Source organism: Hyaena hyaena, unplaced genomic scaffold (genome assembly GCF_003009895.1).
Source record: "Hyaena hyaena isolate Hyena2069 unplaced genomic scaffold, ASM300989v1 scaffold_214, whole genome shotgun sequence".
Classification (NCBI taxonomy): Eukaryota; Metazoa; Chordata; class Mammalia; order Carnivora; family Hyaenidae; genus Hyaena; species Hyaena hyaena.
The window spans coordinates 1261912-1279175 of record NW_024080842.1 but is presented as its reverse complement, the minus strand read 5'-3'; the positions used below and the strand labels follow the sequence as shown (position 1 = coordinate 1279175).

At 53.8% G+C, this 17264-nt stretch overlaps 1 protein-coding gene across 5 annotated transcripts in view; it reads right to left on the bottom strand.

Annotated features, from left to right (window-relative positions):
- The window catches only part of LOC120238528 (core histone macro-H2A.1), a 78713-nt gene extending 63871 nt beyond the window's left edge, over nt 1-14842 (bottom strand). The window contains exons 1-2 of one of the 5 annotated variants that reach the window (XM_039242311.1): nt 14647-14842; nt 4359-4553 (exon numbers count right to left, since the gene is read on the bottom strand). In XM_039242311.1, the coding sequence (XP_039098242.1) occupies nt 4359-4530 (172 nt within the window). In that variant the 5' untranslated portion in view covers nt 4531-4553; nt 14647-14842. Of the gene's footprint in view, nt 1-4358; nt 4554-14199; nt 14314-14646 lie in introns of those variants that run through there. The other 4 variants (XM_039242312.1, XM_039242308.1, XM_039242310.1 and 1 more) reach the window with 4 other exon arrangements.
- Between the last annotated feature and the right edge of the window lie 2422 nt (nt 14843-17264).

Sequence of the window (17264 nt, the reverse complement as noted above, 5' to 3'; positions counted from 1 at the left end):
AGCTGCCCATGCATTCTGGGTCTGGCACTTAGAACACCGGTCTGGCCTCAGCCCTGGCATGCTCAGCTCCTGGCTAACTCAAAAATCTTTCAAGAAGGCTGTGCTGGATGCTCAGTCAGAAGGGGCCTCCAAATCAGACAAAAGAGCTCGGTAACAGGACATCTTGGTGTTGAGGCCACTGCGGGAAGAGGAGTCAGGTGCCACTTGACACGAAGCCGGAGAAGTAGGGCCGAGGCTGCCCAGGCATTGTGCAGGGACCTGGTGAGGCCCAGAGGCTTTGGGCGAGTTGAAGGACAACGCGCTTGAGGGGGCAGTGATAGCCCCCATCACCAGCCTTAAGGGAAGTCACCTCAGCAGCCAGAGCGGGAGTGCCAGGGACCTCCTACTCTCTCTGCCTTAACTAACCCCACCGCCAACGTGAGATGTGCGCACTAACACCGTGAAGGCGGGGGAAGAGCACTTCCCTTGCATCCTCTCATGGCAGCTTCTAGAACTCTGACACTCACTGCTACCCTGTTGTACAGATAATCAACCGCAGCTCAGGAATGTGAGTGACTTGCCTGAGGCCACGGTCAGGAAAGGGCAGCTCTGGCGCCTAGTCCCCATCTAAACCGGCCAGCTCTGCAGCCTCTTCCTGATGTCCACTGAACACTGTGGCATCCCATGTGGTCTCCAGGGCTGGTCACCAAGGAGACATCAGCTCTCTGCTCCACAGCCACCTAGTCCCGCCAGGGCCCTGTAGCCCAGTGTGCACCACCTGTGGGAGTCCGGGTGGTGCAGAGAACATAGTCCCTCTACGAGGCCCTTCAGAGGATGACGGGACAGGCAGGGAAGCTCTGGCTGCTGGCTTGACAAGCATCCCCCTGCCTGACACCTACTAGCAGCACACAAGGCTCTGTAGCATCCCCGCCTTCTTCTGGCCTGTGCCTGTCACTGGACACACGGCTCTGTGGGGTAATGGAAGGTCCTGCTCTGGCTTCTATCCCGGGGCCAGATGCATGTTCGGTGAGGACCCGCGGAGCAGATGGCACTTCTGTCACACGTCCCGTGTTAGAGCACGATGTGCGCGCCCCATCCGTGTCTAGGCCCCGGGCTGCCTGATGGCTCCTCGCTTTTCCCCAAGCCCTGGGATGAGGCTGGAACTCGGCAGGCACACGGAGCACAGATGAGTGAGGGGCACTGTCCCTCTTTCCCAGCCCTCACAGGGCCGGTGGGCCGCACCACTTTCTCCAGGTCTCATCTGAGATCTCCTCCTCGTAGACGCCTTCCTGAGTCAGCTCCTCTCCAGGTCATCAGGCACCTGGGCCCCGCTCTGGCCTATTTATGCTCTCTGTGGCATCTATGACAGGCAGTAACCACCTGGTGTGGCTGGTCCTTTCTCCCAGACTAGACCGTAAGCATCACAGAACAGAGACCATTTCTGCTCCAATCATTCCTGTGTTGTCACGCAGAGCATAGAACGGTCCCTGGCACACAGCAGGTGCTCGGTAAGTGTGTGGAACAGACCAGAAAGTGTCTTCAGGGAAATAAAATCAAAGAGCGGGACAGAAAGTGGGCCTGTCTCACCTTCCCTCCAATGTCACAGACCAAAACCAGAGTTGTGAACGGGCAGACACTCAGAACTTCCAAATTATCTGCGTGCTCCCACATCGCAGCCCAGGGGGCCCAGGGCTGGCAGTCAGCATGGGCATGACGAAGCAGTGTTTTCACTGCATGGGACCCCAGAGCTCAGCTGCTTTCTCATCAGGGAAGAGGACACAAGTAACCACAACAGTGGTGATGGCTCAGGATGTCTCCTGAGGTGTCTGTCACATAGGCAAGACATCATGTTGGGGGCAGGTAAGGGGCAATGGTCAAGCCAATGACTCAGCGCTGCGTGAGGGCAGAAAACAGTGGCTCGGACTTAGCTAACTATAGCTCTGCTGGAAGGACTTGGTAAAACTTAAAAAGATGTATTATGTTTTAATATAGGGGTTAGCAAGGCTGACGCTTGAGTAAAGATTCACCTTGAGCTCCTTTCTAGCGCTAGGGATGGGCTGCCCTGGCCATTCTCACACCCCTCTGCGGCCACTAAAACTCTCCCATGAGGGCGGGGGACAGGCGTAATGGCTGTGGGTGCAAAGAAAGTCAAGGTCTCTGGCCCCATGAGAATGGACCCACTGACCTCAAACTCCTGAGCACTTGCTCACTTCCAGAGCCAGCCAGGCAACCGAGGACGTCCAGATTTCCTGTGTGGCACAACTAGTAACTGCCTCAGATACCCTGCAGCAACGGAACTCCCCACCCATGCCCCCCACCCTGCACACTAAAAAGCAGAAGCTTGATGGAAGAAAGGAAACTGATGTTGTACTTGACCTAATGGTAGTGTCTTGTGGACATCCCAATGACAGGGACATCATGGCATTTTGGGCACCAGGAAGCCTAGCTGGGTGTGCCCAGCACATGCGCTTTTCCATTATGCTCAAACAAAGCCCTTTGGCTGTCACAGCAGCCTTGAGCTGGTGGGACATGGGCTATTGTCAACATTTGAAGTTGTAAGGCAGTCGGGGTCCAGAGAGGTTCAGCGAACCACTCTAGGTCACAGAGCACATAAAAGTGCCAAGCCAGGATTAGAAAACGTCCTCTGTTTCCCGCCTAGTAACTTCTCCCCTGACTGCCAGTGTTACATACGGCTTTCCTGCCTGTATCACGAGCTCTGGGCCTCTGTTTCCTCAGCCATGGAAGAGAAGAATCACGCCCAGCGGGTGCTGCCAAGCACTCCACCCACCAGAGTCTCTGAGGAGCCGAGGCTTCAGTGTCCCAGAAGGACAAAACGCCTCCCACCTGTAACACACCGATGTCTCTTCCTGCCTTGATGCTCTCAAAAGAACACAGAAACTTTATATCCCTCGAGACCACCTTCTCGATGGAAGAACCCTGACTCTCGCTTTACCAAGACACCTGGGAGAACAAGAAGTAACCCAGCTGCTCGGCCTCCTCACACCACTCGGGAGAGGAAACCTTGCCTTGCTGAGTCTCCTGACCCTGCCAGAGGAGAGCTGGCTGCAAGACTCAAGCCCCCTCCCCCCACCAGCTCCCTTGACTGTGTGGGGAGCAGTCGGTGGGGAAAGCATTACAGCAGGCCAGCAGGATCTACGTCCCTACTCACTGGCTATGCGCTGCCCCACGAAGTCCTCTTCTGCTTTGAGGCTGGTTTTGTCATCACAAAAAATGGGGGTGATATCCCTGCCCAGCCGGCTTCCCACAACTGCCACAGAGCCACTGTCAGACCAATATGATTATTCCTGAGCAAAGGACCACCCCCTACCTCCCAGAGAGAGAGCCAATTCCAAGACCGGTGCTGGGAAAATTCAGGGTGAGTCTATAACATCTCATTGCATGAAAAGGCAAGAAGATGTGTGAGACTGGAAGAGGCCGCTGCAGGGGACAGCAGAACCGGCTTGAAGGGCAAATGTGGGATACATGAGCACCATACTGAGCAAGGGCAGAAGAGCATATTGCCCACTATGTCAATGACATCCATGAAGCAACACTGATAGGACAAGACGTAGAAAGGGCAGAAGGAAAATAAGTTCTTTACTGAAGAGTGCCAACTAATAAATGTAGCAGAAATGACCGAAATAGAAAAATCGCTCTTTTATAACCACCATAGTTGTAACAGCCCCAGGTAAGATCATCAAGTAATGCTAAAACTGTTGGGTGAAGACCGTGACTCAGGCCATACAGAAATCTGGCAGACACCACTGAACCAAAGGAATCAACAAGGGTAGGACACGCCCACATCAGGGGCCTCCTGGCGTGACACCAGGCAAGACCTCACCGTCACTTGGGCAGTCTCCCTACCAAAACGTTTAACCTGAATCCAAGCCCGAGGCTGGCGCACCTACAACACAGCCGGCCTGTGAACAAAAACGTCCATGTCGTGAAAACTGGGGAACTGCTTCAGCCAAAACAAGACTAAAGAAACCCAACAACCAAAGGACACGTATGATCTTGAAATAGATCCTGGGGCAGGAAAGACAACCAAACAAAAGTATGGAGGACATTTTGGGGACAACTCAGGACACTCCCACACGGACTGTGGAACAGCCGGAAATAAAGGTACAGAGGTGCACACATCGTGCACATGCACGTACACACACAAGGCGGGGTGATGAAAAGGCAAAGGGGCCCAAAGTGTTAACCACTGGGGCATCTGGCTGAAAAGGTTCATTGTCCTACTCTGACGAGTCTTCCGTGGGTTTAAAAAGTTTGAAAATAAAAGGAAGCAGACAGGTCCTATCCGTCCCGGGCAAGTGTCGGACGGCCACCCGGTGAGCACTGCGGAGTCCTTCCTCGGTGGACTTGGGCACACTCACCTGTCAGGTACTCCAGGACGGCGGCCATGTACACGGGCGCCCCCACTCCGATCCTGTACTTGGGGTGGCCTTTCTTGATGTACCGCAGCATCCGCCCCACGGGGAAGATGACCCCTGCCTTGGCAGACCGGGAGGTCTTGGTGGATTTCTTCTTCCCACCCCGGCTCGACATGGCGAGGCGAGGCAGTTAGCACACTGTGGAGGCAAGAGGCACAGCCGTCAGGATCCTGTGGGCAGTGCACCCCCCTGCCCCACCCTCTCTGGCCCCTGAGCGTTCCGGGCCCAGTTCATGCACTTGGAGGGAGCACTCTGGCCCCTAGAAAGAGGTCGGCTGTGCTTCTCACATTTTATACCATGACATCAATTTTATCGGACACTTACATTTAAACGGTACTCTGACAATGAGTGCTCCTAAGTGCCCTGCCTTTATGCCACATGGCGTAAAAGAAAATGAGATTTCTTGGTTACGTCTTACATGCTTATTTAACAATTGCATTCGCATACGCTTGAGACCAGGGCTGATACATTGCTGAGAAGCAAATGATGTCCCCTTCCCCTGGAATGAAGACGTAAAGCCTGATGACTAGGTCCTCTGATGAAAGTCTCGTCTCTATCTCACGACCCTTTCCCTGTGAGGTGCAAGAACAGCTCACAGGAGCTCCGCAGAGAGCCAGGCTGCAATCACAGGCCCTCAGTCTCCCTAGATGAGAGGGAGAAGGGCTTTTCTTACCCCTCTCCTCCTCCCAATCCACATCCAAAATGGCACCCCATCCGGAGGATGCTACTCTCCACCACCTTGCAGAGGGTCCTCTCCTCCTCACCCAACTGTGACTGTGACAGGATCTGGGTCATCACTAACCAAACGATCACAAATCATATGTCCTGAAGAGATCTCCCCACTGCTCGCCCTGCTCTCTAATCCACTGGCCCTCTGAGGGTGGTACAGACGAATCCGAGTACTCAACAGCCGGTGTTAAAGCTTTCTCTGGCTGCCACAGTTCCCAAGGTCAAATCAAGATCCTAGACTTGTCATGCATTGCCCTAGAAATCTAGGCCTGCAACATCCATAGAGCTTCACCCCTTACCTCCTGGGGCCCAAACTCGGACATAGTGGAGGGGGAGTCACACACAACTCCCGTCAAGTACCCTCCCCTGCAGTGGCCGTCCCTTTTGCCAGGACCTGCTCTATCCCTCACGCTTGCTTCTTGCTCTCTGCCATCCCTGCCCTGCATGCTCAGGTATGGCCACTCCGTCCGCCGGGCTCCTTTGCACTTCATGCCACTGCAGCGACATGCATTTAGCCCCGGCTTTCAGAGAGTTGTCCCTAGCTGTGCTAGCACAGTACCACTAAGGCTTCCATGTTTGCTAAGAGCACTCGAGGTCTCTGATGTTTGCTAAAAGCATTCAAGCCATTCATGCCGTCCACTTTAGGAACGATGCTGGGGACAGTAGTGCACAGGACAGAGGACGGCGCTGTTCTCCCAGAGCTGGCGGGGAAGAGAGTGAGGAAATAACCCTACTGTCACTGAAAGGATCCTCGTGAAAGGCAGTGAGGGTGCTGGGAGAGGAGCTATGAACAGGCCTCTCAGCCCATTCTCTGGCACCGGGCAAGCATTTCTCAGAGGACATTTATGCTCAACCGCTTAACCAAACAGGCAGGTCTCCCTCCCACTTGCGGGTAAACTGAGACCAGGCTGTGTGTGGTGCGGGCCCCTCCAGCTCCAACAGGCCAGGCCTCTGTGCCAGCAGAGGCCACAGCATTAGGGATCTCATTACTCTGACACCCAGCCCTGTATTGAGAACATGCTGTGGTCCATACCTAACATTAGCATGACCCCCAAGATCATCTCAAGTTGTCTGGCTGACAGAGATGGCTGACACGGCAGAGAGCAGAATTCTTGGGTACTCTGACAGTGAAGGTGGCTCAAGCCCCAGCTCTGGAGAGATGTCTAGAGGGTTGTGGCGGGGGGAGGGGCACTAAAGACGACTATGGTAACTACCTTGTATTGCTCACCAAGGGGCACCAAGGCTTAACTGATCACTGAGTGCTGAAGATAGAGTCCCAGAAAGGTCTGAGTTTCTCTGAAACAATCAGATGGCTCCATTTCTTGCTGTGATGAGCTCCATTTTGAAACATTCCCGGCAACCAGGTGCATGTGCTCACTGTGACCAGGAAATGGGAGAGGTACACGTGCGCCGGTGTGTATTTGCAGGGAAAGCTGTCACCAGGTTTCCTAGCCATCATTTGCTTTACCACAAATGTGTTTCACAGACCAACCCAAGGCCTCTGGACTCAGAGTTTTCAGATCTGAACATTTCCCCCTCTTTAAGCAGGAGAGGCTTGTGGTCAGCCATAATTAATGCAGCTCAGTCCCATTCTTACTGGAGCACAGGCTTCAGCTCTATCTCTGGACAGACCTGGTCATTATGTGGACACAGACAGGACGGTGACTCCCAGGTCTCTAGTCCAGTACATACCTGGCCACAGAGCCCCAGAGCTCCGTCCTGACTGCCTGTGGCTATGACCCACATGAAAAATCCCACTTGAACGCCCTCCTGTGGATTTTTCAGCTCCAGCAGTGACAACCTCATGCATCAACACCCCAAGGAGGGGTCAACTTGGGTCCTATTTCTCTGCCTCCTTCCCCAGCATCCAAGCTCTGTTGAACTCACCTTGTAACTTCTTGCTTCAACCTCCCTGCCTTGGTTCAGCGCTCTCTATTTCTCACCTACCCTCCCCTGCACCAGTCTCGCTCCATGGGTGCCAGAGAATCTCTGCTCCCTTGCCGGTTCCTCATCACCCTGAGCCAGCCACAAATAGCATCCTTCAACTACTTCCGTGGCATTGCTTCCTGTCATGCCTCCCCTGGGCTGCTGCAGCAGGCCCCCAGTGGGTTCCTGCCCTCTGACGCAGTGTCCAGAATGTCTTTACACATGCTATCTCTCCTGCCTGTGATGCCCTCTGTCCTCGCGCTGATCTGCTGGACTGGCTCTCATGCGATCCCTGCCCTCGGACCCGACCGTGGGCTGGAAGCGCTCATTGCTCCATGTCCCCAGAGAACATATCCTGGCATGTATCTGTGTGCCTCCCTCCCCAGCTTGGCTGAACTGCAAGGTACTTGATGCCAGGCACTGTGGTCAGCTCATCCCTAAGTCCCTGGGTCCCAGGCCGGACCTTAAACGTCATGGATCCTCAAGTGATATTATGCAGAGAGGAGAACATCTTCACATCTAGTTTTCAGGCAGGCTCCTGATAAAGCAGCCCCAGTCTCCACTCCACTCCTGGGGCCTGTGTCCTGCAGATCCTGCTCCCCACCCCTCCCCATGTTCTTCCTACATTTTTTTTTTTTAATTTTAGAAAAAGAAAGAGCATGCACTCGGGTGAGCGGGGAAGAGGTGCAGAGGGAGGGAGAGAATCTTAAGCAGGCTCCACCCTTAGCATGGAATCCAATGTGGGGCTTGATCCCACGCCCCTGGGATCACGACCTGAGCCAAAATCAAAAGTCAGACGCTCAACCGACTGAGCCACCTAAGCATCCCTCCCTCCCTCCCTCCTTAAGCAGGCTCCACCCTTAGCATGGAATCCAATGTGGGGCTTGATCCCACGCCCCTGGGATCACGACCTGAGCCAAAATCAAAAGTCAGACGCTCAACCGACTGAGCCACCTCTCCCTCCCTCCCTCCCTCCCTCCCTCCCTTCCTTCCTTCCTTTTCCCAGTGCACTTCTAACTATAGGTCCCCAGTGTGCAGCCACAGCTTGGAAAGACTTCTGACTAAGCCAGGCAGCTTCAAGACATCCATCAGTGTGTCTCCAGATGAAGCTATGACCGTGCCAGCTCCATCCCACTCTTCAGGGGTCTATGGAGATCCGAGCAGCCACAGCCAGGCACCCACATGGGGGGAGAAAGCTGCTGTGATGGAAGTGGCTGTTGAGCACTAGGCTTCGTAACTCAAATGCCAAAGTCAGGCTGACCTCGCTCAAGTTGTGCCTCTGCCACTTACCACCTGTGTGGCCTTGGGCAGGTGATACGATGTTACCCTCTGGGCTTATTTTATCATCAGTCAAGTGGGGATGAGGATAGAACGGACCTCAGACATTCAGTGGGAAAACTGAAAAACATGCATATATGGGGCCTGCTAAGAACTCAATGAGTGAGTACTCAGGAAAGTCAATAAAAACAACAACAATGAAAAAAGACGGCCTCCTTGAAAACTGAGGTTGGGTATTTGTACTGGCAAGGATAGCACCAGCTGCTGTAACAAACATGCCCCTATAGCTTATTTCTCTCTCGTGGAAAGTCCAAAGTAGGTTTCCATGACTGGCTGGTGCTTCTCCACATGATTCAAGGATCCAGAAGGGAAGAGGTCGCAGATAATAACACACGGAGGTCTTCGGGGCCCAGACCTGGAGGTGGAGCATACCTCTACTGACTGTGATTCACCAAAGAGGACTTGGTCACAAGGCCACACGTACTTGCGAGAAAGGTTGAGAAATGGCCTTCAGCTATTTGGTCAGAAGAGAAAACAGCCAGTCTCGTTCCTGTAACAACCCAACTTGAAAGCTGACCCTGAAGCCGGGTGTGACTAACCAGCCAAAGCCTGTTGGGCCCTGTTTGACCCATGTCCTGCATTCAGCCTCTTCTGAGGGATGGGCAGTCCTGCACCACAGAAAAAAGTGTGTTCTTGCACACTTGGCTTCCCTTCAAGGCATGGACATGGCTCAGAAAAGACACAGCTGTACTATCTTGTCAAACTGACAAAGCTATGTCCTTCCCTCCCAGACTAGTCATCCGGGAGAACACCTCATTCAATAAACCAGAAGTCTGCACCCCTAGAGAGGGTCCCCAATGCTTTGAAGATGGTGACACGGCCTCAGGCAACCTTACTACATGTCAGCCTTGCTGTTCTTTTGACTGTTACCAGGCCAGGAAATGAAGATTCTGTGGTTGATCCTGAAGGGATCTCTGCGGTCTGTACCTCTGCAACTCCTCCGACTATAAATCAATCACGATAGACAGGAACCTTGCTTGCAGAAACCCAAAGTGTACTCGGAGACATGACAGGCCTGAGTAAGAGGCAAGTCTCTGACCACAGGCCCCTCAACAGCGGAGATATGACCAGGGCACCCGATCTGTCCTCTGGGCACAGCCTGGCTGTGACGCTCCCATGAGTAAGATCCTCACATGAGAATGACAAGCCCTCCACTAACAGAGAGGGTGACAGAAGTAAGGGGGTCAAAGGGCTGTCTACCCACAACCACAGTGTTGCCCTTTTCCTATAACAGGCTCCTCGCTGCACTGTAAATCACCTTCGTACTTGGGCACATACCACCCTCAGTCTACAACACTGTCTCCAGCCGTCTGTCTGGGGCCACCCTACCTAGTAGTCTGGTGATGCAGATCTAGCAAGTGGCTCCCTCCTCTGTGTTCCCGCCGCAGCCGTGCCTTGTGCCCCCCCAGTCACAGCCTGGTTGGGGGCAGCCCTATGCCCGGACTCCAGCCTTGTGCACAAGGCCCCACTGACCTCCAGCCCATCTCTCCCTATTTCCAGCAACGAGGGCTGTACCAGGCCGAATGGCTCCAGGATTCCTCAGTGGGCATTCCTGCGTGTGGCCCGAGCCCAGCTACAAATCCCTTCTAACGCTCCTTACCCTGACACCATTCTTTAATGTGTTCAACTGCTTTCCTCAGTCTTACATAACATTCCCTGCAAATGCAGTTTCCAGCCCTTTCTTCCAATGGGATTGCTACTCAAGATCCAATTTATATAAATATTCTGAAGTCAATATCCCCAACCTTACAGCTGCTATACTGTATCATCACTGCCAATGTCCTGGTCTGTTTTGATGGATGCACCAGTCTGCTCCCCAGCATACCTCCAGGAACCCACCGCCCTGCCTGGTACCTGGTAAGTGCTCAAACGCTGGCTGGCTGGCTGGTGACTAATTAATTGGCATTTACAGTGGATGCATCATTTACAGTTCTCTGCACAAAGGTGAGGGCGGCATCTCCAAAGGCCATGGGCCTCAGAAATGTGGCAAGTGGGACAACAGTCAGGGATCTTCAGTGAAACTGTTCACGGACACATACCTGGCCGATCCCTGTGGGTGCTCAGCCCCTCGAAGTTCAGGGGGCTTGTGGAGACACCTTAGGGATTCCCAGGGAGGAAACACCACACCTTCCCTGATGACTGGGGTGAGAGCTCCACAGAGGCCTTCCCCCTCCCTGGTAATTCTGGGGCTCCAGCCACCTCTCCTCTTGCCACGAGACTAGCTCAGTAAAAGAGACTAGAGGGAAATACTTGCCTTCCTCACACCTGCAAGTGACTGACCTCCACTAAGGCTACGGCACAGCCAACTCTTAATCAGGGCACTTGGAAAACCACTGGAACTGGCGATTGTGAAGTCTTCTGTTACAGAAGCAATGAACTTGTGCATATTGATACCGAATGAAATACTGACCAGAACTGCTGGGGAGCTGCCGGTCACAGGGCCCCCATCCCAAGCACCCAAAGACCGAGGAATCTGAGCGATCAGCGCTTACAGTCCCTGTCGCCAAGGGAGGACTGCACCATCCACTCCCCGCAGCTGGATGAATGCCCATGTGTCCACATGCATTTGTCAGCTTCCCATCAACTCCAATCACAACAGCTAACCTGAGACACTTAATTCTGAAGCGTAGGACACTAATCCTGTTTACTGCATTCTCTCCCACTTACTCCTATCATACCAGATGATTAACGGTGTCACTGCTGTCAGGTCCCCAGAGGCACGAGGATCTACTACACAAGTACGGCTCACAGAGCTGCGGTTCAGAAACAGGGCTCTGATTGGCTGAGAACAGAGCCTTGTTCTGGTACTCGAGCCAATCCGAAAAAACCTCTCTCTCCATTCATAAAACTCTACATCATAAAGTGAGCCGGATCATTAAAGAACTTACAGTCCACCCTCAGCGAACCAAGGGATTACAAACAAGGAGAGAAGTATAAATTGAGATAATAAGTAAATCCTAAATGGCACCTTTTGATCCAACACACGCGTCTTCCTCGTGTGTTAGGTTTTTATGGTGGAGAACAAAGAGAACCTGAAGGAGGGTGATTCGGGAAGAGTTTACAGGAGGCTAGGGGAGTCAGCACGACATTTCAATAGCAAGGCACTGTCCTCCTGCCTCACGAGGAAACTTTTATTCACACCTCCCTCTTTTAAAGGTTGTGCCAAACTCTAAGATAACCATTTCAATGGAAGGCCATCAAAGGAAAACTTTAAATGTGAGCTTCAATAGGGACAGGACCCTGGCTGACTGGGCTTGGCATCCAGAAGCCACTGAGTATTTGTTGAATACATGAAGCATTTCATAGTAAGAATAAAGAACATCTGGCCATGTTTCTTTCCTGCTCAGAGCCTTCAACGGCTTCTAGCTTCACCTGAGTCCCCTCCATGATCCGGCCATCCTGAGCCTCTGGAAGTTTCCCCATATGACCTCTATTCTCACTGTTCTGACACTCGACACATGGGCTTCCCCAGGCCTCGATCGCTTGTACCCATCTGCCCTCCTTTGCCCAGCCAACTCCTGCTTGGTCTGTCTGTACCCAGTAAGGGCTTGCTCCTGCTTACATCACCGCTGGGGGTTACTATGGGAGCTCCTGCGGTCTTCTGCACCAACCTCACAACAGTCCCTTGCCTGTCTTCTCCTCGTGTCAGTTTCCCAAGGATGAGGACTGCGCATGTCTCGCTCCTGCTTTTGTCCCCAGTGCCTGACAGAGTTGATTCTCAGGAAACACTGAAAGCCTTTAAGATACCAATCAAGCAAACAAGGTATACAGCTCTTCGGAAGCCATTTGGGCTCCCTCGTAAGAGCCGGGGTGGGATCTAATGCACTTCTAAAACTGTAGAACGTGGGGAGGACTCACAGGACACGGGTGGGGTCCCTCTCGCCCTTGCTCCTTCCCAGCGTATGTGCCAAGAACGGGGCTCTGAAAAACCCAACACAAATCCAAAGGCATAGTCAAACAAAAACTAGAAGCTGCTGCAATTCTGATCAATATCATGTATAGGCTCTTACTGTGTTTTGTCAGCATGGAGTTTGGATTTTGTTTATTTATAGAAATCTCCTTTAAATGACTGGGGGCATCATTAGCTCTGAAGGTACTGGAGGCAGGTCCCAAAATACACGTACTCTAAGCCTCTCTGTGGGGAAGGGATGAGGGCTCTGCGTTCTGCTGTCACCAGGACCCAAAGAAATGGCAGACTGAGATGTACCACTCCCTGTGTCTGGGCCCTTTGTTATAGACCAAGCCAATGACTTTGGACCGTGTATTAGACGGTCACATGTGACGTTCCAGACTACTTCTCATTGTAAAGGCCCTACCTGCCTCAAATAATTTTCACTTAAACCCTTCCCGCCTCCCAGTGCCTTTACCTAGGAGTCAGCATTAACAATGGTAATTGTTTTACAGGTCAAAACAAAATAAGAGAATGAAGAGACTTCCCACTCTCCACCTAAAACTAGAGGGGAGAAGAATCTAAAGACCGGAGGGATTTTGGCTTTTGTTAAGAAAAAAATATATAAGGTTTATGGGGCACCTGGGTGGCTTAGTCAGATGGGCGTCCAACTTCAGCCCACGATCTCGCTGCTCGTGGGTTCGAGGCCCGCATCCGGCTCTGTGCTGACAGCTGGGAGCCTGGAGCCTGCTTTGGATTCTGTGTCTCCCTTTCTTTCTCTCCCCCCTCCCCTCCCCTTCTCAAAAATAAACATTAAACAAATTTTTAAAAGCTTTAAAAAAGGGGGGGGAAGTAAGGTTTAAAAGCATATTTATCTCATTGGAGGGCTTCTTGTGCAAGACCAAGATGACACTGCCCAACTCTGGTTAGTTGTTGTACAACGTGTATTAATTCCAGTTGCAGGCACGGGGTGGCCATTTCAGAGCCTGGAAGGCAGACTGGGACACCACAGGGGCCCCTGCAGTGGGTGGATTCCACCTAACTTCCAGCTAGAGTCTCCCATTCAAACCTAAAACGGTTTGAAATCCCCCTAGCCTGTGGTGCAGGAAGCCTTGGAACAAAGCACCTTGCCCCCTCTTTAACGGTAAAACCTCAAACCACAAAGGTGGAAGAAACAGAGAAGCTATCAGGAGTGCCCCTCTAATTGTCTATTTTTATATGCTGTTTATTGGACCGTTAAAATCTTACAAGGATTTCCTGGTAATTGTAATTGTTGAATTCCAAGTTTGTCTTAGCTGATTGTACGCACGCACATTTCTCACTTCCAAACTCAGCAGTATTTTTCCAAACATCTTGTTTAAAAGAACCTTCCAGTCTACTGACCAGATCCTTGAGTGATCCGTGGTCCCTGCACAAGTGGAGGCGGGGCGCGCCAGCCCGCACACCTGTTGTCAGGTGACACCGCCAGCAGCATCCAGCGCACTCACCTCTCCACTCCACCCCACCCCCAGCGAGTCCCTTCCCTTCCCTTCCCTCCCGGCCTTCTCCACCCGGCCTTCTCCACCGGGGATCCTACAGCCTTCGGGAGTTACGTTTAAAAAAAAAAAGAAAGAAAGAAAGGAGGAAAGAAAAAAGCACACAAAAAACTCCCAACCACAAAGCAAACAAAAGGCCGATCAGAAGATGAAGGAGGGCAGCAGGGTTCCCGCGTCCCCTCTCCAGCCAGTCCCTAGACAACCCCCTCCCCGGCCCTGCCTGGCTCCAATCCCACAAGTATCCCCCAGCCACCAACCCTCCCCTCCCCGCAGAGAGCGAGCCAGACGTCTGCACCGCGGCCACCTGGCTCTCGGGCCCGACTTATTGTGCGGGAGCCGGCAACTCGCGGGCCAGCGGGGGCCTCACCAAGTACAACTCCGAGCACCGCAGCTCCCGGTCGCCCAGGCCCACGCTGGCCGGCCGGCGCCGCGGGGCCTCCCCGGGGCTCCGGCTTAGCCCGCCCGCCCGCCCCGGGAAGGGTCGCCGGGGGAGGGGCCGGCCCTGTCGCCTTCCCACAAAAGCGCCCAGGCGCGGGCAGGAGGACTCGGCTTGCAGAGAAGTTGGCTTCCGGGTTCGCTGTTTGAACAAAACCAAAGAGAATCCCGCGCGGCCGGGCAGGGCCTGGGAGGGCGCCGCGCGCGCGCTCGAGGCCCCCGCGTGGGCCCCGCCGAGCGCGGCGCCCCGAGCCCGGCCGAGCGCCCTCTGTGCGCGCCAGGCCCGGCCGCTCCCAAGCCCCTGCGGCCGGAAGAGCGCGGTGGCCGGACCCGGCGGCGGGGACCGGGCGCGCGGCGAGGGGGCCCGCGCGGCACTTACGGGGCGGCTCGGCGGCGGCGGCGGCGGCGGCGGCAGCAGCTAGGTGTCCGGCCCGTGCCCTCTCGGCCGCTCGCGCCTTTTCTCTCCGCGCTCGTCGCTGGCCCGCGCGCCCGTCTCCTCGCTTCCCGCCCGCGCGCCGCGCGCTCGCCCCCTCCGCCCGGCTCCGCTGCCGAGTGAACTGGAACCAGTCGCCGCGGCCCCGGGTTTCCCACAATGCACAGCGCGCCGCTCGTCACATCCCATGCCGTCCCCGCGCGTCCGGCCACCCCTCCCGCGCCACCCGGGCGACCCGGCCTTGACCCCAGCCCCGCGGCTGCGCGCGCCGCGGCCTCCGCGCTCCGCCGCCCGGACGTCGGTCGGTCCGTCCGCGGGCCGCCCCGAGGCCCTGCCCGCGGGCACCGCGCCCCGAGGCTGGACGCCCGACGCAGGGCGGGCCCCGAGCCGGGGCGCGCCCTGAGCTAAGTCCTCGGAAGGGTCTGGCCCCCCAGCAGAGGCGCTTCTCTGGCGCGCGCCCCAGCCCATGGGTCTCAAGCGACACTTCTTGAGTGCCTACTGTGTGCCTGGCGTGGAGCGGGACTTGTAGCCGACTCAGCCCTAGAAGCCCTCTCATTACTCCAGGGAAGTGGAGGCACAATTGGTGTTACCCAGCAAGCACTTTTCCCTCCACACCAATGCAAACCTCCCGCGGACCTGAGAACCTTCGGCGGTCTTTCGTTTCAAGCCCCCATGAAATTCTTTTCTGCTCCACGACCAGCTACTGCACATCATGCTCTCCTGGGGTTCTTTATAGTGACCCCCGGAAGTCTGGACCTGCTTTGTGCATGGAAGCGGTTAGCTGCTTTAACTCCGCCAACGTTCACTATTGGACTCAAATTGGGATTTACAACATCAAAAGTGATTATCACACATATTTCTTTTTTAAACTGCAGACGGGAGAAAGAGAAGGAACCACTGTAAAGTCCACCTGTATATTCCTAAATTGATTTCTTGCTCGAGGGCGTTAGTGCCCCATCCAGGGTACCTAAATAGGGACCTTCCCTCTATTTCCTCCCCTCTAGTGGCCAAGTTGTGAAGGGGGAAGCCGCCTCAGCACCCAGGTGTGGACCACATTTAAATAACAATACACGCCCAGCACAAGTTTCCTGTGCTCTTGCTGGAGGTGATGGGAAGAGATTATGGGATTAACGCAAAATCTCTTATAACTCTCCGGCTGCCTCTATAGCAGCAGTGGTAACCTCCTCCCCTCGCTATGCTGCCTTCACTGCTTTCAAAAGTTTGCAAAGCAGTGTCCCAAACAGGCCATTCCAGCATTCATTAATCCAGTTAACTACTGGGGTCATACTTTGTGCCATGCTCTAATTTGGGTGATGAAGATGAAGTAGTGAACAGAACTGGCAAAAGTGCCAGCATTGGAGTTTGAACTCGTAGGTAAATAAAGACAATAGGCAAAAGAGTTGACGTGTCAGATTGTGTAAATGTTGTGGAGAAAAATAAGGCAGGGAGGGATGATGGAGAATGTACGGTGGGGTGGGGTTTCAAATTTTAGAGAAGGCCTTTCTGAGAAGGTGACATTTAAGCAAAGGCCTGAAGGAATTACAGAAGCAAGCCATATGGATGGGGGGAAGGAGTGTTCCAGGATAAGGAACGGCAAGTGCAAAGGCCAAGTGGCAGAAGTCTCTCCGAGGCGGTCAAGGAATAGTGAGTGTGCTCTTATTACAAAAAGAAATGATAATCATGCCATCTGATAGAAGTGTCAACTCACGGTGGTAATCATATTGCGGCATATAAATGGGTAAAGTCAGCCCATTGAACACCTTGCATTTACACAATGTTATATGTCAGTCATATCTGAAATTTTTTTTGAAGGAACAATGAGTGTGGGGTTGGAGTGAAATGAGTAAAGGTGAGAGTAACAGGAGAAGAAACTAGAGAAATGATGATGGTTCTTGAGGTTCCAGATGAAGGCATTAAGACTGTGTGAGGATCCCCCGGGGAAGCTACAGGGGGTGCCAGGGAAGGTGCAGAGACCACCTACCTCGTTGCTTCATCCTTTCTTGGGTCCTTGACCTGGTCCCTCAGTTGTGCAGGCATCAGCCACCAGCTGAGTATTCTGTGGGCCACAGCAAGGCGGAAGGAGGATGCCAGACTTTATTTAATCAATGAACGCTTGCTGAGCACCTGTTTTGTGCCAGGCCCGTGGAAGCCTCCTTTTCAGAGAGAGAAACCTTCTAGGTGTGTTGCCACCCTTTCCAAGCCCTGGTCCAAAATGTAGGCGGTAGTCCTGGAAACCTTACCAGGAGAGAACATCTGGGGCTGAAGGGAAGGCCGAACCTGTGGAGACTGGGGACTCTCCTACAGCCAGTTGGTGCCCTGGCCCCAGACTTTTGTGAAGCTTGTTCTTCCCCAGGTCCTCAACGATGGCCAAGGCCAGCCACAGGGGACGACTGTCCAATAGATCCCCATCTACAACCTTAGAAGGCCAAGAAGGAGCTCGCTCACCGCCACCCCAGCCCTGCTTCTGACTCAGGGAAGATCACGTATATCCTATAATCTCCCCCTCATGGCAGGCAGGGTACTTCTGGTACGTTTCTACTTCCATTTTACAGTTAAGAATGAGA